Source organism: Kwoniella mangroviensis, chromosome 2 (assembly GCF_000507465.2).
Source record: "Kwoniella mangroviensis CBS 8507 chromosome 2, whole genome shotgun sequence".
In the NCBI taxonomy this organism is placed as follows: Eukaryota; Fungi; Basidiomycota; class Tremellomycetes; order Tremellales; family Cryptococcaceae; genus Kwoniella; species Kwoniella mangrovensis.
In genome coordinates, this window is record NC_088828.1 from 1,332,894 (window position 1) to 1,359,521 (window position 26,628).

The 26,628-nt window shown below is 45.2% G+C and overlaps 9 protein-coding genes across 9 annotated transcripts; 6 read left to right on the forward strand and 3 right to left on the reverse strand.

The window, feature by feature from the left end:
• Window positions 1-543: 543 nt before the first annotated feature.
• Window positions 544-4,953, forward strand: I203_107360 (uncharacterized protein; the record flags this gene model as incomplete). The annotated part of the gene is made up of 16 exons (XM_065518176.1): window positions 544-649; window positions 838-957; window positions 1,036-1,172; window positions 1,238-1,324; window positions 1,379-2,290; window positions 2,393-2,564; window positions 2,630-2,800; window positions 2,858-2,918; window positions 2,986-3,082; window positions 3,134-3,209; window positions 3,268-3,357; window positions 3,421-3,564; window positions 3,615-3,644; window positions 3,707-4,013; window positions 4,070-4,718; window positions 4,819-4,953. The coding sequence occupies 16 exons, from the start codon at window positions 544-546 to the stop codon at window positions 4,951-4,953; spliced, it is 3,294 nt and encodes a 1,097-aa protein (XP_065372906.1).
• A 443-nt stretch (window positions 4,954-5,396) lies between these two features.
• I203_107361 (uncharacterized protein) lies at window positions 5,397-6,351 on the forward strand (the record flags this gene model as incomplete). Its single annotated transcript, XM_065518177.1, has 4 exons — window positions 5,397-5,425; window positions 5,672-5,767; window positions 6,141-6,180; window positions 6,298-6,351. 4 exons carry the CDS (start codon window positions 5,397-5,399, stop codon window positions 6,349-6,351), a joined length of 219 nt encoding a protein of 72 aa, XP_065372907.1.
• A 288-nt stretch (window positions 6,352-6,639) lies between these two features.
• I203_107362 (uncharacterized protein) lies at window positions 6,640-8,800 on the reverse strand (the record flags this gene model as incomplete). The annotated part of the gene is made up of 8 exons (XM_019145442.1): window positions 6,640-6,862; window positions 6,927-7,203; window positions 7,282-7,352; window positions 7,428-7,811; window positions 7,922-8,087; window positions 8,171-8,301; window positions 8,385-8,435; window positions 8,529-8,800. 8 exons carry the CDS (start codon window positions 8,798-8,800, stop codon window positions 6,640-6,642), a joined length of 1,575 nt encoding a protein of 524 aa, XP_019005261.1.
• An 812-nt stretch (window positions 8,801-9,612) lies between these two features.
• On the reverse strand, window positions 9,613-10,804 carry I203_107363 (uncharacterized protein; the record flags this gene model as incomplete). The annotated part of the gene is made up of 6 exons (XM_019145443.1): window positions 9,613-9,679; window positions 9,748-9,851; window positions 9,981-10,049; window positions 10,133-10,174; window positions 10,260-10,657; window positions 10,750-10,804. The coding sequence occupies 6 exons, from the start codon at window positions 10,802-10,804 to the stop codon at window positions 9,613-9,615; spliced, it is 735 nt and encodes a 244-aa protein (XP_019005262.1).
• A 1,152-nt stretch (window positions 10,805-11,956) lies between these two features.
• On the reverse strand, window positions 11,957-12,889 carry I203_107364 (uncharacterized protein; the record flags this gene model as incomplete). Its single annotated transcript, XM_019145444.1, has 1 exon — window positions 11,957-12,889. The coding sequence occupies one exon, from the start codon at window positions 12,887-12,889 to the stop codon at window positions 11,957-11,959; it is 933 nt and encodes a 310-aa protein (XP_019005263.1).
• A 973-nt stretch (window positions 12,890-13,862) lies between these two features.
• I203_107365 (uncharacterized protein) lies at window positions 13,863-16,643 on the forward strand (the record flags this gene model as incomplete). The annotated part of the gene is made up of 10 exons (XM_065518178.1): window positions 13,863-13,934; window positions 14,007-14,195; window positions 14,260-14,557; window positions 14,641-14,770; window positions 14,824-14,911; window positions 14,971-15,071; window positions 15,132-15,215; window positions 15,286-15,581; window positions 15,654-15,889; window positions 15,978-16,643. 10 exons carry the CDS (start codon window positions 13,863-13,865, stop codon window positions 16,641-16,643), a joined length of 2,160 nt encoding a protein of 719 aa, XP_065372908.1.
• A 964-nt stretch (window positions 16,644-17,607) lies between these two features.
• On the forward strand, window positions 17,608-20,107 carry I203_107366 (uncharacterized protein; the record flags this gene model as incomplete). The annotated part of the gene is made up of 11 exons (XM_019145447.2): window positions 17,608-17,642; window positions 17,724-17,997; window positions 18,126-18,267; window positions 18,346-18,417; window positions 18,497-18,585; window positions 18,655-18,996; window positions 19,074-19,138; window positions 19,209-19,292; window positions 19,353-19,694; window positions 19,761-19,906; window positions 19,974-20,107. The coding sequence occupies 11 exons, from the start codon at window positions 17,608-17,610 to the stop codon at window positions 20,105-20,107; spliced, it is 1,725 nt and encodes a 574-aa protein (XP_019005266.2).
• A 3,285-nt stretch (window positions 20,108-23,392) lies between these two features.
• Window positions 23,393-23,650, forward strand: I203_107367 (uncharacterized protein; the record flags this gene model as incomplete). Its single annotated transcript, XM_019145449.1, has 1 exon — window positions 23,393-23,650. One exon carries the CDS (start codon window positions 23,393-23,395, stop codon window positions 23,648-23,650), a length of 258 nt encoding a protein of 85 aa, XP_019005268.1.
• Window positions 23,651-24,017: 367 nt separating this feature from the next.
• I203_107368 (uncharacterized protein) lies at window positions 24,018-26,463 on the forward strand (the record flags this gene model as incomplete). Its single annotated transcript, XM_019145450.2, has 3 exons — window positions 24,018-24,772; window positions 24,823-26,321; window positions 26,405-26,463. The coding sequence occupies 3 exons, from the start codon at window positions 24,018-24,020 to the stop codon at window positions 26,461-26,463; spliced, it is 2,313 nt and encodes a 770-aa protein (XP_019005269.2).
• Between the last annotated feature and the right edge of the window lie 165 nt (window positions 26,464-26,628).

The following is a 26,628-nucleotide window of genomic DNA, read 5'->3' on the forward strand; positions in this document are numbered from 1 at the left end:
TTTCTTTAGATACCCCGAATCATATCTTTATGTCGACTTGACACTTTTCCCCTCATATAGTCGATTCTATTTATCATATACCGGTCTATTCTCTTTCGTAGAATAGCGATGGACAGTCAGTGACTTGATTGAATCTTGACTTTTGGATCATGACGAACGACGAACTTACAATACATGCATCTTGTCTCTCTCTCACATCCACCGCATGATTACTTGAATGCTTTGTTGCCACCCACCCAGTCAGTTAGCTGAATGGAAGAAAGGTTCAAATCTCGACGTCATCAGATAGATGGACGCCATTTGCGGGGCACAAACCACAAAAGTCGCACGACCACCTCTGTTATTTACCATTGATCCTTTCTCATCTTCTGCTCTTGTTCGATCTACATTATACATTATCGTGAAGCGTTGAAGCCCATGCGTGTTGGCTGACATCCTGGAGGATCTTGAGAAGAATTGATCCTTGGTGGAAGAAAATAAGACAAGATATCGATTGACAACAAAACGACCTCAGCCGCTCGATCGAAGTGAAGCAATAACAAGATGTCTTCATCGTTTAATTGGATAGGAGAGACGTTGTTGATGACTTTGGATGGTGGAGATGATAAGAATGATACCAGTCCTCTACCACCTGGAAGTGGACCTTTACGTGAGTAACAAACAAATTCGCCTCCATCTCTCCGTTCATTTCGATCTGGATGTACCGAAAGAAACTGACCTCATTGGGCCGGTTCATCTTACTGCTTATCAGAAAAATTCGATGGTGCGTCTTCCCCATTCCTAACAAAAGGTAATATATCCGTGAAGTTCAAAAACACTGACACACCTTTCACGTAGGACCATGGTTCTCCACCCAACTCATATTATCTCTTGCCATCGGATTGACGAGTTTCTTCACGTTTTGCTTTTTGAGGACGAGGTGGGACGTGGTTTACATGGGTAGAACAAAGCTTAAAGGTAAGTATGTAATCAGGTCACAACCATCACTTTATTTCTCATATATTCGCTGACTCCGCATCTGCAATGTATACGTAGATTTCTCACCTACACCCGCTCATTCACCTGACACTCAGAGCTCATCAGGCAAGACGAGGTTCTTCGGATGGATTAGACCTACGCTGAGGACATCGGAGTTTACTGTCTTACAGACTGTAGGACTAGATGCTGCTGTTGTGAGCTTCCCATAAGCCCTCTTAAATCTTTATATGCCATACTGATTCATATTCCGTCCAATAAGCTCCTCAATTTTTTCAGAATGGCATTCATGCTATTTGGTCTGTCAGCCTTCTTAGCTACATTGGTTCTCATACCGTTGAACCTTTTCGTAAGCTGTTCAAGACATCTATCCGTCGACTCTCTGGCTAACCGAGAGACACAGCGTCATGGTTCTACAGACTCCGCTCCTGATCCAGGTGAGAACAGTACCATCAGCTCTACGACAATGAACATCAACGTAATAGCCAATAACACTACGCCCATCACTCGACCAAGTCTGTATGATATTCTCCTTGATCCCACAACATCCTCGACTATCCATCTCATCTTCACTTACCTATTTACCGCCTTGTGTCTATCATTCTTCCATAATAACTTTCATCGATTCGTCCTATCCCGACAATCTTTTGGATTACATTTAATCCATTCCATCTCAGCTCGGACAGTTCTCGTATCCAATCTGCCTCAGCATCTGAGGGGCGATAGGGCCCTGGCGGACTATTTCGAGAATTGCGGATGGATGGTAGAGAGCGTTAGTGTTTGTAGGGAAGTCGAACCGGTTAGGAAAGTATTGGAAAGGAGGACGGTAGCGTTATTGAAATTAGAAGAAGCATGGGTAGATTGGGTTGGTAATCCTGCGAACAAGTTGATTAAAGGGTATAATTCCAACGTGTATATTAAACCTCCCTTGGCGGGTAGTCTATCAACCTCACCGCAAAGAACAGAAGTTAGATTGATACCTGATCTAGAAGATAACGATGATGAAGAAGAGACTCATCAAGGTCCAAAATTGACTTCTGCATCTGCGAATGGATCATCATCCTCTAATACTGAGCTGGCCCAGTCCCAGTCTTCGGCTCTAGAAGAAGGTGAACAAAGAGCACATGTACATATACACACCACTCGCCCTCGACCTACCTATAGACCGAATTGGTTTGGTAATAAAGTGGATGCGATCGAATATTGGGAAAAAGAATTTGAGAAAGCAGATGAAGAAGTGAAAGAATTGAGGAAACGAGGAAGGTTCGAGGCTACCCATGCGGCGTTTGTCACTTTTGAAGATGCCAAAGATGCTGTGAGTTGCTATTGCTAGAGACGGAATTCTCCTTCCAACTTCCAAAGGAAAGGGATCAAGAGCGGTAGCTTACTTGGTTTTGGTACAATCTCGCTCACAAAGCAAACCGCATGTCAAGTCTTACATTACCCTCATCACTCTGAAGTGGTCACTGAACTCGCACCCGAACCACGAGATGTAGTATGGAGTAAAGTGTCGATGCCCAATCGTGAAGCGCAGATTAGAGATTTCTTTGTCATGGGAACGACGGGCGTTTTCTTCCTATTCTGGTTCGGTAAGTCATATCTTGATATGACCCCATCCTTTACACCCTGGATCATACTGATTCACTCTGCGTAGTCCCCGTATCATCACTTGCAACTCTACTATCCTACGAGGAAATCAAGAAAATCATGCCATGGTTAGCGAAGATTATCGATGCTTCACCGCGTTTAGCAGCGATCGTCCAAAACTCTTTACCACTTTTGGCATTGACCATTTTCAACGGTCTATTACCTTTCTTCTTGGAATGTAAGTCCGGTGTTGGTGATTTATGAGGTTTGATAGGTCATCTGACTACAAATATAGGGCTGAGTTATCGGCAAGGATTCAAGAGTAGAAGTGCGACTGAGTATTCTCTCTTGAAGAAGTGAGTCTTCAATCGAGCTCAAATTCCGTGGTGATACTGATGGATTCATCCTTGGGTGGCTCTGAAGATATCACCTCTTCTTGTTGATCTCGGTTCTGTTCGTCTTCCTCTTGACCACCACTTATATCGCCATCGTACGGGACTTTGTGGATAGTCCTATGAAGGTGAGCTCGATGATCGCTTTTGTTGGAAACATGACTTATGACAAATGATAGATCCCACAAAAGCTCGCCAGCGCTCTTCAAGGTGCCAACGTAAGGAACTTCATGGTGTCCTATGTAATGCTCCAAGGTCAGCTTCATCGCCCGCATGTCGCATATCGCTCATCAAGCTGATATCATTGTATCAGCCCTCGGTCTCATGCCCTTGCAATTGCTCAACATGGGTCCGCTCCTGACTCTTGGATATTCCAGAGCACTGTCGACAAAGACGCCAAGAGGTGAGTCGGGATTTGCGCGATAATAAACACCGCCGGCTGACATGGCTATAAACTTTGCTACAGACTACGCCGAAGCGAATGCTCCTCCCATGTTGAACTACGGTTGGGTATACCCCCAAGCCTTGTTGGTCTTCACAATTACCTTGGTGTACAGCGTCATGAGCCCTCTCATCTTGGTATTTGGTGCGATATACTTTGGAGTAGCTTGTGAGTGTATCCGATCAATCCTCAGATATGCATGACTGACAAATGGTCAGATCTTGTGTACAAGTACAAGCTCTTATTCAGTAAGCTTCAAAATTGGCTTTACCGATCACTATACTGGCCAGCTTACGTTCATTCTCCTTAGTCTACTTCAAGCCATATGAATCTAATGGTGAAGCCTGGCGAATCACGTTCGCTCGTACACTGTGGGCCTTGGTACTTTTTCAACTATTCATGACTGGATTGTTCTCCCTTCGACAGTTCTTCTGGGCCTCAGGAGCGATGATTCCTCTCATACTGTATACTCTATGGTGGAGCTGGGTGATGTGGCGAGACTTCGGACCTCTGAGTCAGTTCCTCGCTTTGAGCAGTATCTGTGAGGTCAAGAGGGGTGAGGAACCAACTGGTGTAGCTGGGGTAGGGGATGAAGGGCCCGTTAGTAGAAGTCAAAGGTGAGCTGTCTCCACTTCAGGATACATCGTACGTTTCAACTGACTTGCCTACCAAGTAATCTCAATCACCGACGATATGCTGTGAACGATGAGACACTCTACGTGGCGCCGAGTGATCGACGGACTGACTACTCACAACCACCCATGAACAATTTCTATTTCGGTGTATTGAATACAGGTAGGCGTCGATATGCCCATCCTGCTCTGAGCGGATTGTTGCCCACACCTTGGTTACCTGTCAAAGCAAAATTTGGCGATGGGGCTAAAGAAGGTGGCAAGAGAAGTGTTGTATTGAGTTTGAGAAGAAAAGTAGCCAAGAATTTACAGAGAGAACGTGGAGCAAATGGAGGTGATACACCGGATTCAGGTAATGGAAGTGGAAGTGGAATCCCAGAAGGATGGTCAACTGGACAGTCACTTCGACCTTCAAAATCGTCTACAAGTCTCAAGAAACCTTCTACCTCCCCTGGAGAAGGAGCAGGAGGATCACGTTCAGGATCATATGGTGCGACAGGAGACAGTTCGAACCCCTGGAGAGATCCTACACCACCACCATCTGAATTGAACGCTTCTGGAATGTTAAGGAAGAAAATAAGCTTTGATCCGGGGAGCGGAGTTATAGCTTTGCCCGAACATAATATATGGGGTGATGAGGAAGAGGATGATGATGAGGAGAATAACGGGGAGGATGAACCTGAATCTCCGGTAAGTAGGATGCTCAATGAGTTGATTATTGGGTTATTGGGTTTCTCTTTCGGTGACAGCTGATGATCAATGTTCAAAATTTGTTACTTTGTAAAATTAGTCAACCTACTATCATAGCCGGAATCGAGCTAGGACGTTGAGTTCATCAAGAGTATTGGATAACGTACCTCCTTCGGGTAGTAGTGGTGGTGGGAATGCTGGACCGGGACAACCGGGAAGTGGTATACAGCTGTGATCAGTAATGTTTCCTCCAAGATGGTCTAATCCCATATGTTATGATTTTAATCTATACCTTATCCTTATAATCCACGGGAACCTTACGATCTTCAGTCTCTATGTATGTCATATGTTATATGAATAATTCATGTCTTGTCTTCCCGTCTCCGGTCACGCATATATGCATATAAATCAATACTCGTGCGACTGGGATACACAGGCCTGACTGAACATCGAGCGAGTCCACGTACGGTGGTCGGGGATGTGCCACATTGCGGAGTTACTCGGAGAACTGCTCTTCACACCCTTCCGGCCGACCACCACCACTGTAGCTTACCCTCACTCTCACTGCTCACACTGCTCACACTGCTCACTCTCCATGGTTAATTCGTAGTGTCATAGTCTATCATCTGTCAAGTCTCTTGAATCAACGCACCCCAAAAGCATAAGAAGTAGTTCAAAATGTCCTCAACCTGGAGAGAATTCATGTCGTGAGTTGCCGTCTATCCACATGAATCGCAATAAGAGGGAGGAAAAGGTTAGAAATGCTGATTCTTCTCAATGTCCGTTGTTATCCTTATTTCCCCTTTCCTTCGTTCACTCTCATCGACAATACCTCAATAATTTCAATACGAACACTCACTCCATACTCGACAAACCAATCCTTCCTTTCTCGAATCACACATGTCCATTCCCAAATCAACGATATGTCTGTTATACCATACCTACAACATTAGCTGGAACAAATACACTCAAGTCGCTTCTCGAGCACTTCGACAAGCTTTGACTGAGACTGATCGGGTCGCTGCTGAGAAGAGGGCCGCCATCGGAGTGTGAGTATATTATACGATCCAGTCTGGCGATCTCATCAGAGTATCGATAGGATTGGAATTGCAATGAATGATTATGGATAGGAAAGGTGAAGGGAGACTAGAACACTATCTTAAAGCATTAGACAAATTTGGATGGTTGTAAGGAAATAGAAATAAGGAAAGGTATCGGAATACTTGAATGGCGATGGTCCAATCGATGGAAATCCCAAGGGAGAGGATGAAGAGAAAGATGGACGAGTCATGTCCATTATCTCACGACGAGGTTTATCAAGACCCCTGGGTTGCTAAAAAGATATTTGCTATGGAGGAGACAAGGGCGAAGAAGATGAAAACGAAAAGGACGTAAGCTGACATATAAGTAATTGACTAATAGTCGATACCAACTTTGGGAGAACGGACAAGGTGGTGAACAAGTGAGTGCAGTCTGCGATTTGCAATCTAAACCTTTCTCCTTCAAATCATCACTTTTACGAAGTGAGGAATCACCTGATAGTCACACTGATACTGATGGATATTCTTTAACCTCGTAGAAATACGTTGTCCCTCCTGCTAAAGATGCTTCACCCGGTACACCACCTGTATAATCCACCTCGCCCATAGAATAAAAGGTCTTGGGTTTAGAAAGATGGAGGAAATTATCTAGGATGAGATGCGAAGAATGAAATTCAAAATCGCATTATAAGGTATGAAGAGAGATTGCAAATTGGACATAAATTCGTTCCGGGATTGGTTAATAACTCTCTCTGCTGCTGACACTCCATCCTCAAGAAGTGGAATCGCTCAGGAGCTCAAGCATCATTATACTTCATAATGATCATACATACAGCACAGGGGTCCTGTCATATCCGTTAACATACTGATATCGATATTACTTATGACCCCAGCTCTTTCGATGTCTCTTTGTCTTTCTCATGTCCATGAGATTGTTTAGGCATCCTTACAAATAAAGCTACAACAATTACTGCCAATCCTGCTAGACCAGTCGCGAGCCAGAAAGCAGCTCTATATCCATTCAAGATATCTTCCGGTGACTCATTCTCCGGTCCTTTGACATATCGTTCGATCGTTCCTGCTAGACCCAATCCGATCGATAGACTAACGAAACCATCAGTTTTCTTACAAAACGACGTTTTGTGAGGAAAGTGATACTGGGACTTACGAATAATTAGTGATCATACTGACTATGCCAGCAGCTATACCTTGATATTCATGTTCAACCGAATTACTAACTATCAATTGACCCGTACTGAAACTCAAATCTGGTCCAAAAACAACGATGATCAAACTGAAAAAAGTCAATCCCCAATATGTTTGATGAACCGGTGTGAGCGCTGCGAATAGATCACCTATGAAGAATGATATCATTGCAATTAAGAATATCTTGTGACCTGCGAATCGATGAATCAAAATTGGAACCAAGAGTGCTGCTGCGATTCCTATTTCATACATTACACAAATATCATGTCAGCATTTCTAGATGAGATGATATGATAGGATAAAGGCTCAGAACTCACCTCCTGGCATCAATGGTGCCATTTGGGCAGTGATGATCAAAGCATTACGATGACCTCGAATATTGTATATACTGCCGACGCAACCACATTCGTAAGTGTCTCATCATAAAGTGTCGTACATCAAGTAGTCCAAGTACTGCACTCACAATAATTTGGTATATAGTAAATACGTTCCAAAGCTCATCCAACCCAACCACAAAGTAAGATACACCAATAAATTCTGTCTACTGAGGACTTCGGGCGGTATTAAAGCTCTCGTATCTATCTTTCGCTCGTACATGTAAAAAAGGGTAAAACCAATCATGGAGATTATAAGGAGGATATAGATATATGGTTCTTCCCATCCTACCAGTGCTGATTGATTCCAAACGAAATTGAACAGACCCATCGATAAGACCAGTAATATTGTACCGATATAATCGAATGATCGTACCTTTTGACTCATCGAGGACGACGAGAACGACGAGGTTCGACGGTCGGATGGTAAGATGATTAAACCGCTGATGAGGAAAACAAAGGTGAACATCGCCCTGGAAAGAATCATTCATTCAGCTTTGGATATGATAAATCTTGATGATTGTAACGTGAGACGTCCGAAGAGAGATGTCGTGTTTAGGATTTACGAGTATGCCAAACTCACGTGAACCACCATATCCACCTGACATCCACCAGGACAGTAAATATAGCAGCTACAGCACCGCCAATCAAGAATCCCGAAGGAGCCAAGGCGCCCAGTATGGCAAAAACGAGATTCCTCATTTTACCTGGTGGATAAGTACGACCTAGTATAGCCAGAGCGTTGGGTACTGGGTTCGAGAATGACAGAGGACTTGGTCAGATATCGCATAGCATGTATGTAGGAGGTATGAGATTATGACTGAAAACTCACAAGACAAGGCAGATCCGATCCCTGCTATGGCCCTACAGATATCGAATGGTATAGGAGTCTTACAGAATCCAGATCCTATATTGGAAGCTATACCGAGTATACACCCAATCGACCAAATTAATTTTGGTCCCCTGAGAGTGAGAATAACATTATTAGCTTGAGTGATCGGACGAGCAGACCGCAGGACGCTTTTGACGATTATAATACTACTCACAGTATATCACCTAATCTACCGCTAACTACTACCATCACTCCCAATGTCAACCTACGATCCAACAACAAAAGACAATCAAATCAGCCTACGGATATCTACATCGATCACAAGAAAAAAACAGGACGGCCAAGGGATAGGACTCACCCGTAACTAGCTGCCATCCAGCTCATCTGACCAGCATCTTCCGTACCCAACCACGGTCCGAGGTCGTTAAGGGGTATGATCAACATTCCAAATTGACCCTGGGCGATCAATTGCGTAGCGCATGTGATGGTGATGAACAGGATTTGAAAACCTATTGACTTGTCTGACAGATAGTTATTCGAATTCTTCTTGTGTTCGTTATTCGCATCGGTGAGACCTTGTTCCAGGTCAGGTTGGTTTTGGGATCGAGATTGGGTTCGGGATTGGTGCATTCTAGCTGAAATCATGTCGTGATTCATATTCCGTTCTGATGTTAGTGTCGCTTTGAATGATCGATTTTCGGAGTCTGCGTCTGCTTCCTGATGCATGGAGCCCTTTGTGTCACCTTGAATGTATCTGTTCTCATCCTCACATCGCGTCTTGTCAGATTCCACTCGGTGCGGAACCGCAGTACCACGGACAGATCCGTCGTCTCTAGTAGGTCGACTTTCCGACATCGTTCAGCACGAGTTCTACCTACTGCAGTGAGGTCGCTTATAATCCACCAATAATCAAGGAGCGTATGATAATTTATTGAGAACATGTCGCCATCTTTATGTATACTCTATATATATGTATATGTGTATATGTACAATTAACAGATCAGAGTGGTATGAGTGAATAAGAATAGCATTTAGTAGTTGGTAAACTGGTAAACTGTTAAATTGAAATTACCTTTTAAATTGTCATATCCAGTTCGGTAGCCGGGTTTTATGAGTACTTTTCCCACCACCCACAATTGGACGGTTATGTGCACGGTGGAGTGACCTCCTTAGGGCATCAGAGTCATACCTGGAGTGGTTTACTCGAGATCAGATAGGGAGCAATGATACCTGCATGCAGGAACCATCACGGGGTATGCGGTCGAAAGCCAAAGATTCAGAGTATCATTTAAGAGTGGTAGTATCTGTTTCATCGATTTGCCTCTCATATGTCACGCATACCTAAGTACAACCATCCCCATACTCTTTTTTTAACCAGATCAACACAACCCGTAGCTGGATGACGGGACTAACACCGTGATATCACCTCGTACACCAATGGTTTACATCTTTGATTTAGCTTTTTCCTCCTCCTCCTTGATCCTCTGTAATGCTCTCTGAGCAGCAGGTCTATCATGACACATCAGTCAAATAAGCGAGAAGAACTATATCATCACATGAGTCAAAGATAAACGTACCTCTCCAGTACTCTCTTATACCATCCCTTCAGCCCATCACCAACATTGAATGCTCCAGCTCGAGTACCAGCAAGGAGGGAGTTGATAGCGAAGAACATCATGAACTGTATTTATCGTTCATGTGTCAGCTCACATCCCTCATTTAGGATGCAAGGAGCTCAACGGATACCGGAAAGGTAAGGCGAAGGGAAATGGATGGTATGATATTCTGGATCATGCATTAGAACACTCACATCGCCTGATCCTGGTTTATCGGTTCCAGAAAACCAGCCGTGTTGGGTCTTGTTGATAGCTGATTCGGCCTGAGTACGCACGCACAGGAGAACAGAACAATGGTCAGCACGCAACTCGACATGAAAATATAAAGCGAATCGTTTTGACTCACAAAATCAATGGTATTTTGCATTTGAGGACCCAAATATTTAGTCTACCAAATATCGAACCGATATAAGGGAATGAGCTCTTAAACCACTAAATAGAGTATGTACTAAAGATAGTTGAAGTTGACTCACAGTCAAGAATCCACTATAACCTTGTACAGCCTTCTTATCCCCCTCTTCCAATTGTCCCACAACCATCCCGTTGACCCAGGCGTTGGATGTCGCACCGACAATGGCAGAAGCTTGAAAGAGATTCATCATACTTCCTTCAGCATAGTGACTCCAAAATACATCATCATCCGTCGAATCCACTTGAACGTCCAATTGATCCTTCTTTGTTTGGATGTCAGGAAGTCGGAGAAGTTTGTGAATTATAAATGCGGATTCAGTTAATGTGTGACCATCAAGAATCAAAGCCGGCGCTTTGCCAGTGGGAGATATTTTGAGTAGGGAAGGTGGAGCGGTTCGAGAGGGACCTCGAATATGGACTTGGACGTTGTAAGGAAGTGATAATTCTTCGAGGAGCCAGACTATGATCATCATCAGTATCATACCAGGATCTCACATTGTATTGGCTTATGGGTTATATGGGTTGAGTAGAAGGAGGATGGTGGATACTCACATATCCGCTCTGAGCGGGAGGCATTCAAGTGATGAAGGATGATCTCGCGTGACATGGTGAGATATCAGTGTAGTGAATGTAGGTTGCCAAATGATGTTTCATCAGCTGAGGGACAAAGTGATGATATTTGAGAATGTAAATGGAGTGCAGCCAATGTACTTTATCTCGTTGTAAGTGGAAACAACCTGATCACGGTGATGGGTGATGGATGACCTTTCGACTCACTCCGACTAATCCGGATAAAACACTACACGGATTTAACCGAGATGCAGAGGCAGAAGGAAGTGGTGATATCATGCCGTACACCCTGCCATATACACGACTCATTCTCGTGTGGTGCAGTACATCAGGCTGTATGGACATGCTGACAAGAGATGTAACATGGTAAATGACATAACATTACAGGATATACAGGGGACTCGAATCAGAACATACAAGCACATAAACAACTGATCAGACTGGCGATGGATTAATGAGTAAAAATTAGTTAAAATGACGATGTATGTGACATGAAGGAAGCGATGACAATCAAGATGGGATAATCTACAATGCAAATGATATGATGATAAAATAGGTGATGAGGACAATAAACATGCAGATAACTGAAAAGCACAAGGAAAAGAAAGGGGTCAAGGCAAATTCTCTCGCGTATCGACCCGAGTAAGCGAGCTGATGAAGATAGTGGTGAGTGTGGTTGTCGATCATGATTCGAGTGAGATGCAAATCACGATATTCAACGAAGTGTTGATATGAGTCGCAATGCGAGACTTGATGTATGCGTCTCAGGAACGTCACGCTGGTGTGATCTATCATGTCGCACAAGAGAGAAGGGTTCGCACCAAGCTACAATGGTGGATAGAGGGTAGTATTCACGCAGCGGGCACATGGGATCCAAGAGACATGACGTGGAAGATAATGAGATAATGAGATTCTCAGATGTAAATGTTGGTTTTCGAGAGATATTGGATCGTTGTTGTCGTTAGATCGTGAAATAAGTCATTGTCATTTGTTCGTTTGTTTGTTTCCTTTCTTCGACTGACGCCATGAAAGATAAGCTGTTCTCTTTGAACTATCATTGTGCGTTGTCGAACGAGAACATCATTATGTTTCTATCTTGGGAATTGCTATCATCGCCCGAAGTTAGCCGTGTGTTTTTTTTTTCGGTTAACGATACCCCTTCAAAATTTACCAGACTCACCAATTCCATTTATTCGTCCACCTCCATGCTCTTCCAATCCTTATGCCCACCAATCTGAGCCTGCAACCCACTTCTGAGTCTACTCGGCCCTCTCCCACCTACTCCCACACCCAGAGCTCTCCCCATTCCTCGTCCATAACCCAACTTGAAGACATTGTTCATCTCCGTCCCGAGCGCTTCTACCTCAGCCATAAACAGCTTATGTCGCGTCTTCGTCAGTTTACCATCAATAGGTCCAGGTGTGAGAACGGGGCTGGGGTTCATATCGATATCCCTCGAGAAGCTTGATGAAGGAGAAGGATCTGATACAGCTCGACTGAGAGAGGGTGGTTCGAGAGGGACACCTAAGATTGGTGTAGATGCGAGTGGAGAAGGTATATGTATGTGTGAATGAGGTTTGTTCGATGAGGATAAGTTAGGTGTACTGGGTATAATTGTAGCACTAGTCGAACCGTTCCCGTCGATAGGTGATGAGGATGTTGTATCGGTTTCGTCCACGAGTAAACCAATGATCGAGGATGAGTTTGAATAAGATCTTGGTCGTTTAGTCACCAGACCACTCTGGGTATCATAATTGAGCGTGGGCGTAGGTGTGGATGGCCTGCTGGTGGTATCAATATCCATTCGGCTTGATGAACCAGATAATTCTCCAAAGGGTGAGATATAGGTAGGCGTGGAGGTCAAGGTCGTGTGAGCAGGCGAATCTTTTTTGGTTTTGATACTGGAGGAGGGAGTTGGATTTCTGAATCTCAATTTGATAGTAGGTCTCTTCTCCTCTCTTGGCTGATCTTCGTCCTCAACCTCAATGCTATCCTCCCTATGTCTCTTATGTCCTCTGCTAGGCTTCCGGGTGGTAGATGTGCTGAGCATCAAGCGGAGTTTGGGTAGTTGTCGGGGAGACGAAGGTGAGAGTGGAGTGGGATCGTAAGTAGTTGAGGACATTGTCGTTGGCGTGGAAGAGTAGATGGATGTAGAAGGGGCTGATCTATGGGGTAACATCATGTGTTGTCTTGCCTCTGAGTTTGACAGTGAAGGAAGGATGACGATATGATTAGACTGATGTACTAGATGACTTAGTCAGTCAGTGACGAGAGGAGGTTGACGAGGATGTGAAGGGAAAAGAAGGAATCGACTGATGTTGTTTGTACCCGAACGAGTATGATGAGGGTCTGAATCAACACTGACTCACCTGAAACTGAAACGGCGGGTCGAATGGTAACCCTGAAGATCTGTTGGTTTTTGGTCAAAAAGGCGTGGTTGCCTCGATTCCACCTTGATTCGCTTAGCAGTTGATGTTGTACAGCACTGCCAAGAAGAGGTGGGGAAGGCGGTTGCAACGGCGATGGCGATGGTAATGGTGATGAAGGATGAGATGAAGGATGATGAGTTCGGGATTGTCCCATTTAGGTTGATGGTCGATGGGTGGTTCGGTGATGCACGGTCCCTCCTCTTTGGTTGTTTACTCCGATCGACCGGTAATTATGACCGAGCAAATCAGCTTTCCCACGCTCATCCTCTGTACCCGCTGGGAGAGAGCATCTATATCACGTGATATCACCCCGATATCGCAAAAAGTTGGAATTCAGTTGGCAAGAACGACAAGAGGTCATGTTGGGGTCGAATCCAATTGATGCTTGATTCACGAAACAATTGTGAAATTCACTCTCTTGTCATAGCGCAGTCTAGCGGAAAGGTAGACAGGATGAAATCCCTACTTCCCCTGCTGACCTCTCTCCCCTTTACTCATCCCTCTTTCTCACCCCTCCTCCAATCCCACAGACCATTCTCTCATCCTTCTCAACTCCCCCAGTCATCGCTGAACAAATTGCTGAATCGGCTCAACTCGACAATACTTTCAAGAGATGATAGCTCAGATAGGAGAGTGGCATGTGATATTGCTCAGCTGGTAATAAGTATGGACGAAGAGGGATATGTGATGACGACTTATGGTAAAGGATGGGTAGGGACTTGTCTTGGTGTTTTATCTGTAAGTTATCAGAATACACCCTCAAACGTACAGTCAGCTAAAGCTCATTCGAATTCGTACTCCACTCTTTAGTCTTCCTCAAGCTCCATCTCCAATATACCATCTTATTTGACACTGATGAGAACATTGGTCATCTCGAGCTCGCAATACCCATCGTTCGAAAGGGAAGTCATACACCCTATCATGGGTAAATTGTCCGTGTCGTTGGGGAAATTGTTGGAAAGGAGTATATCTGAAAATCGACCAGAGTGGGATGTCATCGTCAGTGCCCGTGAAGCTCTCTACTCCGTCACACACTAGCTAAATTGGCTTCACTATCATACAGCTCGATCTCCTTTCGATCGTTCGTCAACTCATCATCCACGCCCCAGCGCCTTTCAGACCATTGTTACCGACCCTCAAACCCTCTTTGTACCACCTGATACTTCAGATACCTACTCCCACCAATCCATACCCCTCGATCCCGGACGAGATCCGCAAATCCGCTTCCGAGCTGGTAGCTACTTTACATGTGACTGCCGGTAAGGCCAACTCGCCTCAAACGTGGGGCATGGAGATGCGGGAGGCTCTAGGAGGATTCGGAAGAGCTATGAGTGGACTGACTACTGATGGCTGGGAAGAAGGTCAGTGAATCTCCTTCTCAGGCAGCTCGCATTGTCTGTCATTGGAAACACAAGCTAATACATGCTCTTTGACTATGATGCAGAACCTATCAAAGCTCAACCTCCGAACCCGCCGTCGGCATTACCTGAATTGCCTGTAGATCCTCTAGGTAGGTTACCTGTAGCTTTGGATTGGGCAGAAGGATTCACCGAAGTAATTCTTGCTCTACTGAGGTCAGTCATCCCTCTCACAATCGGCACAGAGTACAAAGCTGATCTTATAGCAGATACCCCACTGCGCGACCTGTACCTGTCCCTATCGCTCAGATAGTATCTGCGGGATTGAGGTGTCTCGCAATCACTCTTGACACGCCTGTGAGTTCAGTCGTCCGCTTATCTTTCGTTAACTGTAAACTGAGAATTATGACACGCAGACTGTACCGTACATCTCACCTCAACATCATGCTGCTTTGCTCGCTTATTTGCCCAGGATATGGACGCTAGGTATGCAGCTTATTGGAAGTGTAGCTATTGCGTGAGTCAGAACTGCGCGTCGCGAAGAGTAAGAAATGCTGACTGAAAATGTACAACACAGGTGTGGAGATCATCTCTTCCCCCACCTAGGTAATATACTGGATCACACTGTATGGCTGGCGGAGAGATCTCCAGCAAGTATGACGTGAGTGCTATATTCCGTCGTACACACCTAAAACTGGGTCCTTTGCGCTGAAAGTAATTATGATTTGCAGTGATTCACAAGTACAATTACTCAGATTCCATCACCTTCTCCTCACCATCTTCCCTCCGGCGGTTGTACGCCTCGAGTATCCTACCCGGCTTCTCAGACTGTGCTTGACAAGGGTCCAGCCGCTACTGGAGAATCGAACGAAATCGGATATCTCTTCTGGAAATGTCGGTGGAGGTGGTAAGAGAGGTAAGAAAAGAGCTAGAAATGCCGAAGATGGGTTGGTAGGTGGGTTAGAAGGGAGAGAGGTTAGGACCGTTGGAGTTGATGAAGTGAAAGTTATCGTTTGTGCTTTACAATGTGATTTGTTCGCTATATACGTCCTCGTGCCCCTTAACTCGCTAATGAATCAAAATTCATTCAAAATCATAGTGGTTCCCCTCTTACACCCTACTCCACTACTCTCACCATCACTGCTCACATTCTCTATCCGCCTTCACCTCTCGCTGCATCTATCGATACACTCCCTTGGAGGTATACTATCCTCTTCGTCTGCTCAAAGTGAATTGCGCGAGAGTGTGCATGACGTGTTGGGAAAGGCAGTCTTGATGACTGAGGGAGAAGGAGGTACAGGAAGAGGATGGAAGAGTCTGATCATCTCTGTACTTGTAAGTATACGCTGCTCCTTGGTCCAAGCTCCATAGATGCGATAGAAGGTGGATCTCGTGCTGACATCAATCTCGCTTGTCGAAATAGGAGCAGCATTCTGAAAATCTCGCTCCCGCCTTACATCCCTCTTTACCACCACTCGCACGACCCATGCCACCTCTATCACAATTGCATTTCTTTGTAAAAGAGGGAGGAGAGGAGAGGAAAGAAAGGATAGCAATGGGCTTTGGGATGACAGACGATGATCTTTTGAACGAAGAACATCAAGAAGATGAGGAGAATGTCATTGTTGAGCAATCCGTGGAGAAGACTTCGACAATATCCAATGGCACTATCGCTCAGCAGGCCAGTGCAATTTCGCGCTCAATAAGTACCTCCACTACCAATCCAATAACGCAGGCGCAGACTGGCCCTTCAATACAGAAGCACGTAGAGGTGGAATCGACCTTGGTCCCTGCTACTACTCCTTCGGTCGTCACAGACCAGCCAACAGCTCTTGTGACCCATCTCCCTCAGGCTGAAGCATTCGCGACATCGGAATCATCAACCGTTGCATCGAATTTCATCTCACAGCCCTCTTCATCCACTACGAAAATCAGCAGCCGGAGCGAAGAGAAGAAAATTGACTTGGGTGATATAGTCATGTTAAATCAAGATGATGATGATGATGATGATGAAGGTATACCGGAATTGGATAGTGGGAGTGATGATTTTGATGAGGATGAAGATGATGAGGAAGAAGAGGAGGGATGAGTCTGCAAAGGCAGTACTTAGTGGATACCCAAACATGTGGTATTGTCCATTGCGTACTGTATTGGTATAGCTTGATATAGCTTGACTAAATGTCACAATGGACGATCGGGTCCTACGTTCCGTGCACACCGATGTATCATCTATTGATCTTGGACGCTAAATGATGTGGGTCAATTGAATGGATATTGGTGAGATGTTTGACCGATAATGGACGATATCGGGACTGTGAATATACAGTGTACGCTTGACCAGGATTGTGGGACTGCCAACCTTGACATACAGCATCAATACTACATCGCAAGATGCATTTTATGGTTATATTGGCGGTACAAGATATACACAGTGGCACTGAGTGCACCGTACTTGAACGGCCAGGCGAGGTAGGAAGGTGAGTAGTTTGGAAGCTCCCAAGCCCTATCGTACCTGTACTCCGAGTTGTTTGGAGATCGGCCAAGTCAGATGTTCAGTGGTGTAATGAGCGGCCCGCTTAAGATCACAAGTCCAATAGATCATCTTGACCCATCTTGAAAAAGGTTGAATTCAATATTTTTGATATGTTGAAGAAGTACGAAGAACCCATTAATAGTCCGAAATCCGAATTGCCACTGCACCACAAAGAAACTTACAAATTCATGTTCTCTCCTGGTGATATCTATCGAAATATTGGAAATTGGTAAAGTAAGGACCTGAATTGATCGGGTGGATACCCCTTAGAGTTTTGTTTTAGGTTTTCAAGGTTATGATGTCTAACTACCCTGCCAAGACTTTTCTTTCATTCCTCAATTTCATCATGTGCCGTCACTTTTTACAGCGCTTCTCCCCTCGGTCAAATTTACTCCATTTTATCTTTCCCTATCAATCCCTTGGCATTTGGATGGATACTCTATCTTAAGACTCAGCTTTTGCTTGACTAAGCTCGACAACGTGGATGCACTGCGGAATGAGTTTGGACCGATACAATGCAATGAGGTCCGGTGGACCTCTGGGCCCATGGGGGTGGTATGTGGGGGGCTGGGGACGAAGAGGGGTATAAGAAATCTCCAAACTTTACATTCGTGAACTCCTCTTCTCAACTCTCAGCCCACTCAGATCAGATCCAGCGAACATACACAAAGTCACGATAGGAGGAGCCAACTTTGCTAAGAAGGAGAACAACGTCATTGGTTTGACTGACGCTCAACTAAGAGCAGTCGCAGAAGATGTCGATCCAGAATTGATCAGGATCGGACACGAGGTAGTCTCACGACAAAAGCAAGAGACGTTCGCACAAGCTTGGAGGAATCATTGGAGTGCAGGAATGTGGAGTTTGTTCTTGAGTTGCGCTTTGTTCATGGAAGGTTATGATACTGGATTGGTGAGTGTTGTACCGTACCTCACTTCCCCACTTTACCCTCATATCCTCAGATGCTCATACTGTATACCTGAATAAAGTCCAATGACTGATATATCGTCTGTCCTTTTTATAAATTTTGTTTTATACAGATCTCCACGTTCTACGGTATGCCTCAATTTCAAGCCAAATTCGGTAAACCCCATAATGGCAAGCTGGTCATTCCGGCATCGTATCAAGGCGCTCTTCTGAATTTGGGTAAAGTCGGTCAATTGATCGGTCTAATCATCACTGGTACATGTCAAGAGCGATACGGTTCAAAGAAAACCTACATCTAGGGTATGGTCGCTATGACGGCATCGATCTTCTTAGCGGTCTTCTCGATCAATCTCGATATGTTGATCGGTGCAGAGCTGGCTATGGGTATCCCTTGGGGAATGTTCCGTGAGTTATACTTACTTCGTGTCTCCTGCTCTCTAATATACAAGTAGATGACTGATATAAGCTATTTGATCATGAATAGAAACCCTTGCTACTGCTTATGCCGCTGAGATCTGCCCTATCAAATTGAGAGGTTACTTGGCTGCCTTCGCCTCAGTCGGATGGGGAGGTGTAAGTTTCATTCTATTTGTGCCTTCTGTGCTTTTTCTGAGTACGTACTGATTTTCCCATCGGGTGTAGGGTGGTTTCATAGCCTCTGGTGTACTCAAAGGAGCCCTTCACCTCAATGGCAATCTGGCATGGAAGGTCCCCTCCGCCCTTCAATGGATCTGGCCAGTCCCATTGGCTCTAGGATGTTTCTTCGCTCCTGAAAGTGCATGGTGGTTGGTCCGAAAGGGAAGATTCGAAGAGGCCAAAGCGACATTGGTCAGAACCGCTCGACAAGGTTTTTACGCAGAGAATGAGGCTGAGGGTTATATCGCTTATATGAGACATACCGATGCGATGGAAAAGCTGGAAGCTAAGAACGGAAGTTGGATTGAACTATTTAAGAAAGGTCCTACTCTCAGACGAACTGAAATTGTAAGTCAAATAGTATACCGTACACTATTTAGAAGAGAGATGTCCAGCTGATCGATATTATGTTTTGATTTTGCTAGATGATTGGTACCTGGATTGTGCAAGTGGCGAATGGAAATATGATTACTGGTTTGACCGTCGAGTTGTGAGTACTTTCTCCATCTACTAGATAACCAGCATCATCATAGTGGCTAATCGAGGAGATGTTTTCTTAGCCTTAAACAAGCAGGTATGAGCACCAAAGAAGCGTTCAACATGAATATCATCCTCCATGCTATGGGTATCGTCGGTGTTGGTCTGTAGGTCAAGTTTGACTATAAACGCTACCGTCTTTTGCTGATCATGCATGTCTTGTCTAGCTCTTGGATCTTCCTGGGATACTTTGGACGAAGATCAATCTACTTATCCGGTTTAATTTCCGAAGCTGCCTGCTTGTTACCCATCGGTATCCTAGGATTCGTCGAGAAGAGCGATGCAAGTCGCAAAGCCACTGGTGGTTTGATGATCATGATAAACTTGATCTTCCATTTCTCACTTGGTCCAGTATGTTATTCGATCGTGGGTGAATTGCCTCCATCAAGATTGAGATCTAGAGCCATCGTCATGGGTAGATTCATCTACGTCGTCTGTGCGATCATTTTCCAACAGATCAACACAAGGATGGTAGCTGCCGATGGATGGAACCTTAAAGCTAAGAGCGGGTGAGTCGCAGACCACCAACAATGTAGAACACCTTGCTGATTGTCTGATGATCCTTTGATACATAGTCTTTTCTGGGTAGGATGCAATGCCTTCTGTCTCCTTTGGGCATTCTTCAGATTACCCGAAACTGGTGGAAGATCATTCACAGAACTCGATATCTTATTTGCCAACAAGGTCCCAGCGAGGAAATTCGAGAATACCGTCGTCAGAGGTAAGTCCTCAATTGATTCTACAGAATGACGACAATAGCTAACCTGTGGATTTGTTTACGTCTGCAGACGAAGCTGCCGAATATGGTGTACAGGGTAAAGAAGCTGTCGATGTGGTTCAAGATGAGAAAGAAGCTGTTGAAGATGTTCATGTCGAACATGCTGGAAACAACCAACGAGCCGCTACTCATACTTTAACTTAAAGGCAATGTTTTAAGGCAATGTTTTAAAATCAAGATTTACCATTCAACTACAGGTGGCATCTTGGGAAGTTGGCAGGGATATTGGTATTGAGGAGCGGTTTATCGTTACATATCTATTGATCGAATTTCATATATGATATATCATTAGCTTGGTCTGGCTGAGGTTCAAGTGCTCATTTATCTTTCTTGTTTATGGTTTAATGCTAGTTTGACTTATGTGCTAAATGCGAAAGGAAGGTACAATGAGATGTATTACTGTTATCATCATCGAGCAAGCTCAAACTGCTTGTTCACAATATTGCATTTAGCTTTGTAAGCATACTGTAGATAAGCCAAATAGCCAGTCAACAATCCAGCGAGGATCCATCCCACATTTCATCAGTGTAGAACTCCAAGCTAAGCAACTCTTTGTGCCCTATCCAAGAAGCCGGGAGCACTGCTAGGATGAACTCCGCTCCCAAACGATAAGAGATGCTTTGTTGAACGTATCAGCTACAGAAGCAGGTATGACCACATCCGAGTGCAATAAATTTCGATCCAACGCAGATCGAAGATCGCATGTCAAAATTTGCAAAGTCATCACTGCATTTGCATATTTTATTTACTACATGCAATGTATTGTACCGTACAGTATCTCATCTTAACCGAATCCATAACTGTCAATTGAAGCTATGTTCTTCCCGACCAAGCGATATATCTACTCCGTATACCTGACATGCTTAATACCAAAAAGATTTCGCTGTGACCTCAGAGATGGCAGATCGCTTTGAGATAGCATCGGGTCTTCTGAAGGTTTCTTCAAGGTGGGATGGTATGGCGATATCATTAATGAGATTGACCCACGTCTTTTCCCCACATCCATCGCAATACACTCCAGATCTGCTGTCCGGCAGGTCATAATTGTGACTTGGAGGACAAGTTGCAGCAATGGAGGATCGAAGCGACGTTGTCAACTGCCCCAATTCTTCGATATCCACTAAACCGGAAATTGGCTTTGTGAATGTGACAGATGGGGGTGCAGCTTGAACATGATGCGATTTACATAGCATGAAGGCGTTACTGCTTTGATGACTGATTTGTACTTGTTTACACCATACCGTATATTTGGGGTTGATGTTTGAGTCAGGTTCTTGACTAAGATGGCAATATTTCTGTATTGTATGAACAGTGTACAAGTCAATTACAACGCTTAAACATAGTATGGTATTAGAACTGGGGACCGAATGAGATGATTTGATTGAAATGACCACTTACACAGTCGTCTGTCGACTGTCGGAAGGCTTCCCTGATAGTTTCTGGGATGTCTGCACTTTCATACAAACCGAGATGTTTGGTCACCTCTGATTTATAATCACTTTTACCGATCTTCGAATTTTTGTCATCAGTCGATCCAGCTGTAGCATCCAATGCAGAAAGAGGACGATCGTATACGTCGTGACGATGTTCCATCTGAGCTGAAACAATCATGCTGAAAGTGGGCCTGTCATTGCGATCGAGAAGTTCTTTCAACTCTGGCCTGTCTTTTCCCTCCTTGATCCCGACTAGTGTGTGAAGCGCCATATTGTATATCGTATAATCAGAAAGACTTATCAGCTGACGTTTATCCGCAAAGTGACGATTGGAAGAGGGAAAGCTCTAATCTCTGCCTTTTATATCTTTCAATCCATACGAAAATGGGTCTCAAGCCTTCGAAAGAAACGAACGGATGTCAGAGGTACTTGCTTTGACGCCGGAAGGAGTAGAATTCATAATTCCAGGGAGTCTGCACTGCCACATTCCGGGTGTCAGAGGATCGAAGTCATGATGGGACCTGAAAGGTCTTCGAACAACACGATGAAAGGTAGAAAGAAGGTTGGTATACTTCTGATATCTGTATAAGGGAACAGTGATACGGTTTTCTGGATTGCGGGATGGAAGTTGTATTGAAGGATTACGAGTTTCAGCGTGCAGTGTCTCACGATAAGAGACGAACAGTAAAGTCGTCGCACAGCAAGGTCACGATAATGCAAAGATCACAGAGGGAAGGATCATGAGGCTTTCTCTTAACAAAAAAACGGGCGATCCGGAATGGCGCCATGGCCAGCAAGATTATAGCAAGAGGCTTTCAACTCATGCACTAGTTTGGCACGATATGTCCAAATCAATTTCCTCTTTTTTCGTCTACAGCAGCTATGGCCGAGTGGTCTAAGGCGGTGGACTTAAGTTGTGTATCGTTTACGATCTGACTGAAACCCACTGGGAAACCGCGTGAGTTCGAACCTCACTGGCTGCAGAATTACGAAACTTTTTGTCTTCTTCCTTCTTCTTCCATCTCGAGACCTGTAACGTCGTTTTTGAGATGAAAATTGATGGATTTGGAGCGTTTTGGATTGAATTGGTGAAGGTGCCACATCCGCCACACTCATTTTGGCTTAAGGTTTGTCGCGCGTCGCATGGGTCCTTTGGCTGATACTGCGCCACAGATGATTGATCGGTGTGTAAAGACAGGCTGTGAGCTCTGTGAGGATGCATGGTCCGTTGCATGCATTCGGCTCTTACAATACATGGTGATCGGGTTGCTTGCTTACATCCCAAAGGCTATTCACGATGTGCAGCTGGTGAAAATCAGACCTTCGCGGATCCGCGCCAGGGGACATTACGTCAAGCAAGTCGAGGCCAAGAATTTTCGGCCAATTCCTAAAAACCCTCGTCATATCAACGTTACACGTCGAGAGAGCAAGAGTGCCTTTTCTCACACCCAACATTCACCCTTGAAGATCGCTTTGCCCCTCACTTCAACCCCACTTGACGAGATTAAGATTGTTATTGCCGCTCCAAGGAATCTTAAGGGGTAAAGAGGAACCGTGTCAACGTTAGAAAGGAGGGGGTGGACTGCTAGTACGCACTACACACGGCATTCACATTCACAAATACCATCGTCATAGGGTTAACCGGTAATCATATCCATCCATCCATCACAGTTTCCCATCTACGCCCCCCTTTGTCTTCCCTTATACACACACACACACACATACGCAGGAAAACGACAACCTTGGTCGTCCTCTACACGCAAATACACCGTACACAGAACAGTACCAGCACGGGACTCCGGCTGGGTCATCCGTACCCAACAGATCTAGTCCACCCAAAGAAGCTTCTTTTCCAAAACCAGATTCCTACTACATACGTTAACGTATAACCTCGCAACTTCCACCTTAATCCCACCCTTCCTCGAGAGGAAGGCTTCTCGTCGTAATCCATATCACTGTCAGGTGATCAGCATCCAAAAACCCAACCCAGCTCAAAATGTCCATGTTCTCTTCCTTCTCGTTCAAATCGCTCGATGAGTCACCCAAACCACGTACCATACATCAGGAAGACCCAACCGGTCCATATTCAATCGAAGAAGACGTTTTCGATCAAGATCACGGATTTGACTCTTACCATTCTTTGAGCGGGCTCGGCTCAGACAGACAAAGTAGAAGTAGTCTGACTGCTTTGGCTGAAGACGACGAGGAAGAAGAAGTTGATAGGAAAGACGTGAGTTTAGGTGATGTCATTTGAAGCCCCTCTTCCCTCTTATGTCTGCCTGGGCATGCTCGGTCGGACCTTCAGCTTGCTCACTCAAAGTAAATAAATTCTGCGAAACGTCCATCTGGACTTAAGCCTTCTCTCTATCATTACATCCTTTGTCCTCCTGTGACACCCCATTCATCGCAATCCCTTCAAATTGAAGACAGACCTCGCTTAAAGAGAGAGATGATAGTCGGACTGATCTACCTCAAGGAGAATCCCACCTCTTCCTATCGTACCTTGATTGAGAATGTGATGTGTTTGCAACCTTCTCTCTCTCGCCTCTCGCACATTCTGTTTCCCGCTCTCTCCTCTCTCTCATTTTAGCCATGTTTGCGACGAGATACCTGACGCTGATATGTGTACTGTATCACCCTCTTCCACGCCATTCCCTACCCTGCTCGATGCGATATTACACTACTACCCATTGACCGGTCAATCCTCCCTCCCTAATTCTCTTGCGCATCCTCTGCCTTCTCCTTCCAAAACTGGAACTGCACCTGAACTCCGGCCTCGTCGTGCGTCCGCATCTGCAACGACATTACCTTGGCCCACACCCACTCGACGCTCTGGCTCGCGGTTCTTACCTCGGGATCTCCAACCACAGTTGAACATACCTGACATTCACGCTCCCACACCTCAACCTCATCCAAGCAACCTTCGAGCAGACTTGTACCAGCAGACGGGCGATCCAAGCCATCTCTCCCCAAGTTTGAGTGGAAGATCCGATAATAAAGAGAACATGTTCCCTTCAGAAGAACAACATTCTTTGCCTTCATCACCATACTCCTCTAGCCGACATGCCAAAGGCTCAGCATCACCTTCACGTCCGCCAAAACTATCTGCTCTTTCCCCTTTGAAGACGTTCTCACCTCTTCTACCGGTGAAAAGCGCATTACCCTCAACATCGGCATCCTCAGATGCAGCAAGTATCGGCGGTAGAAGTCGAGCAAGCTCAGTGACAAGATCACTCAGCAGACGTCAAAGCTTGATCGCTCATGCAGCAAGCTGGGGTGCAGGTGGTCATAACGAACCAGAACACCCAGATGCAGGGAACTTGTTCTCTAGATTGACACTGGTGAAAGCGCCTGCAGCTGATACTAACATCAGACGGTGAGTGATGCACGATACAGTCTTGAATCAGAGCTAATTATCTGCCTTAGTCACAATCGTTCTAAATCTTCATCTGCACTCGCACCATTCACTTCTTTCTCCGTAGCTAGTGATTCTCCTGCGACTTCCAACCGTGGACCTAGAAGATCATTTGCCGCTTCCTCCTTCGGAGGCATGTCTCCACTTCCCCTCGCTCGGTCGCCTATGCAAGAGATCAACACTTCTCTCCATCGAGTTGGCTCTCTGCATGGTTTCAGCGATGCTGACAACAAGGGTATACAAAGCAAACATTATTCTCCTGACGAAGTGGTAGATATCGCTCGTCAGCTCTCATCACCTGTCATGGTACCTGAAGGTGGATTCAAAGGTGCCGAACTGAAACGACGAAAGAGTGCAGGAAGTTCTGTTCGACCCGGTTCTAAAGAATTGGAAAAACCACCTGTCGCCTTGGAACCGGTCGAATACGTCCAGATGGACGAAGATGTTCTACTTCCATTTGTCGAACGACCTAAAGAAGTCAACGAGTTGATTTCTCACCCAGCTAACGAGCAGCTGTTCAAATTGCTCAAAGCTGCTTTCCCCAAAGATCCAGCTAGACTCAATTGGAGAGAGATCGAACCTGAATCCTGGAACTGGGAAGAATTCCTCAAACACCTCACTAAGATCGATAGATCCGAATCACCAGATTACGATTGGATATTCCGTGCTCGACAGTCTGTCCGAGCGAGATCAGTTGCACCATGGGAAAAATTGGGTGTATGTCTAGGATGTGATGGAGATTTGATGAATGCTGGAAGTGAAGATGATATACCCTTATCATGGGGTGGTCTAGGACTGGGTGATGAAGGTGAGTATGATCCGACGATGAATCAAGTTTGGATAGAAGGATTAGAAGCGGTCGACCCGAACAGTCCATCAAAAGCTGAGAAGGCTCTTGCGGCTGCCTTTGGAGAAATAGTAGAAGATGAAGATGAACAAGCTGCAGCGGGTATGCATGCGTTGTTACATCCTGAAAACGTCATGGGAATTATAGGTGAAACCGAAAGTGAAGAAGGAGCCACACCCATTCAAAGTCAATTTACGACAGCTCAAAAGGCTGGGAATAAAGATAAATTCGATCCCATCTTGGCTACTTCTCCTATCGCCTCTACCGCCCACATGAGACATCTACCGACTACCCCTCCGAGACAGGCAAAGAAAGATGGTCGATCGAAATCATTTGTTGGCCTACAAATATGCACCTCACCTACAGCGGCGAAAGACCAATATGTCCCTAGATCACCTTCATCACAACTCCAGACTCCTGTCTTGGGTAATTCAGCAACATTACCGATATACGAGAGAGGACCTGGATCACCCCTTTTCCCATCCAGTTTCAGTAGTCTCAGTGCGGAACCGAATCTGGGACGAAGTGCTAGTGTTGCCATTCACGGGGCTGGTAGACCACTGCAAGATGATCTGAGAGGGTTCAGTCATTCCCATGCGAATACGTCGGGATTCGGACCGAGGGGATTGATGAGGAAACAGAGTGGAGCGGGATTGAGCGAGAGTGAGTAAAGAAGGGTGTTCTTCCTTATGCCGTTCCCTTCTGAGAAAAGGCGCTGATGCGATTTGGATCGATTGGTCTTGTAGGTGCCATCACGTTTGCGAGTGAAAGTGATTATGCGCACTCTCATGGGGATGGTCATTAACCAGACCCATCGATGTGTATGCCGAATTCGGCTCGTTTTCGTGTCCTTGCTTCCCCCATCATTGTATTGTACCCCGAAAACAAATCAGAACGTTCACATATATACTACCAATACTCTCTTTGTATCCACTCAACCAGATAATCGTCCTATCCCACCATGCCTTAC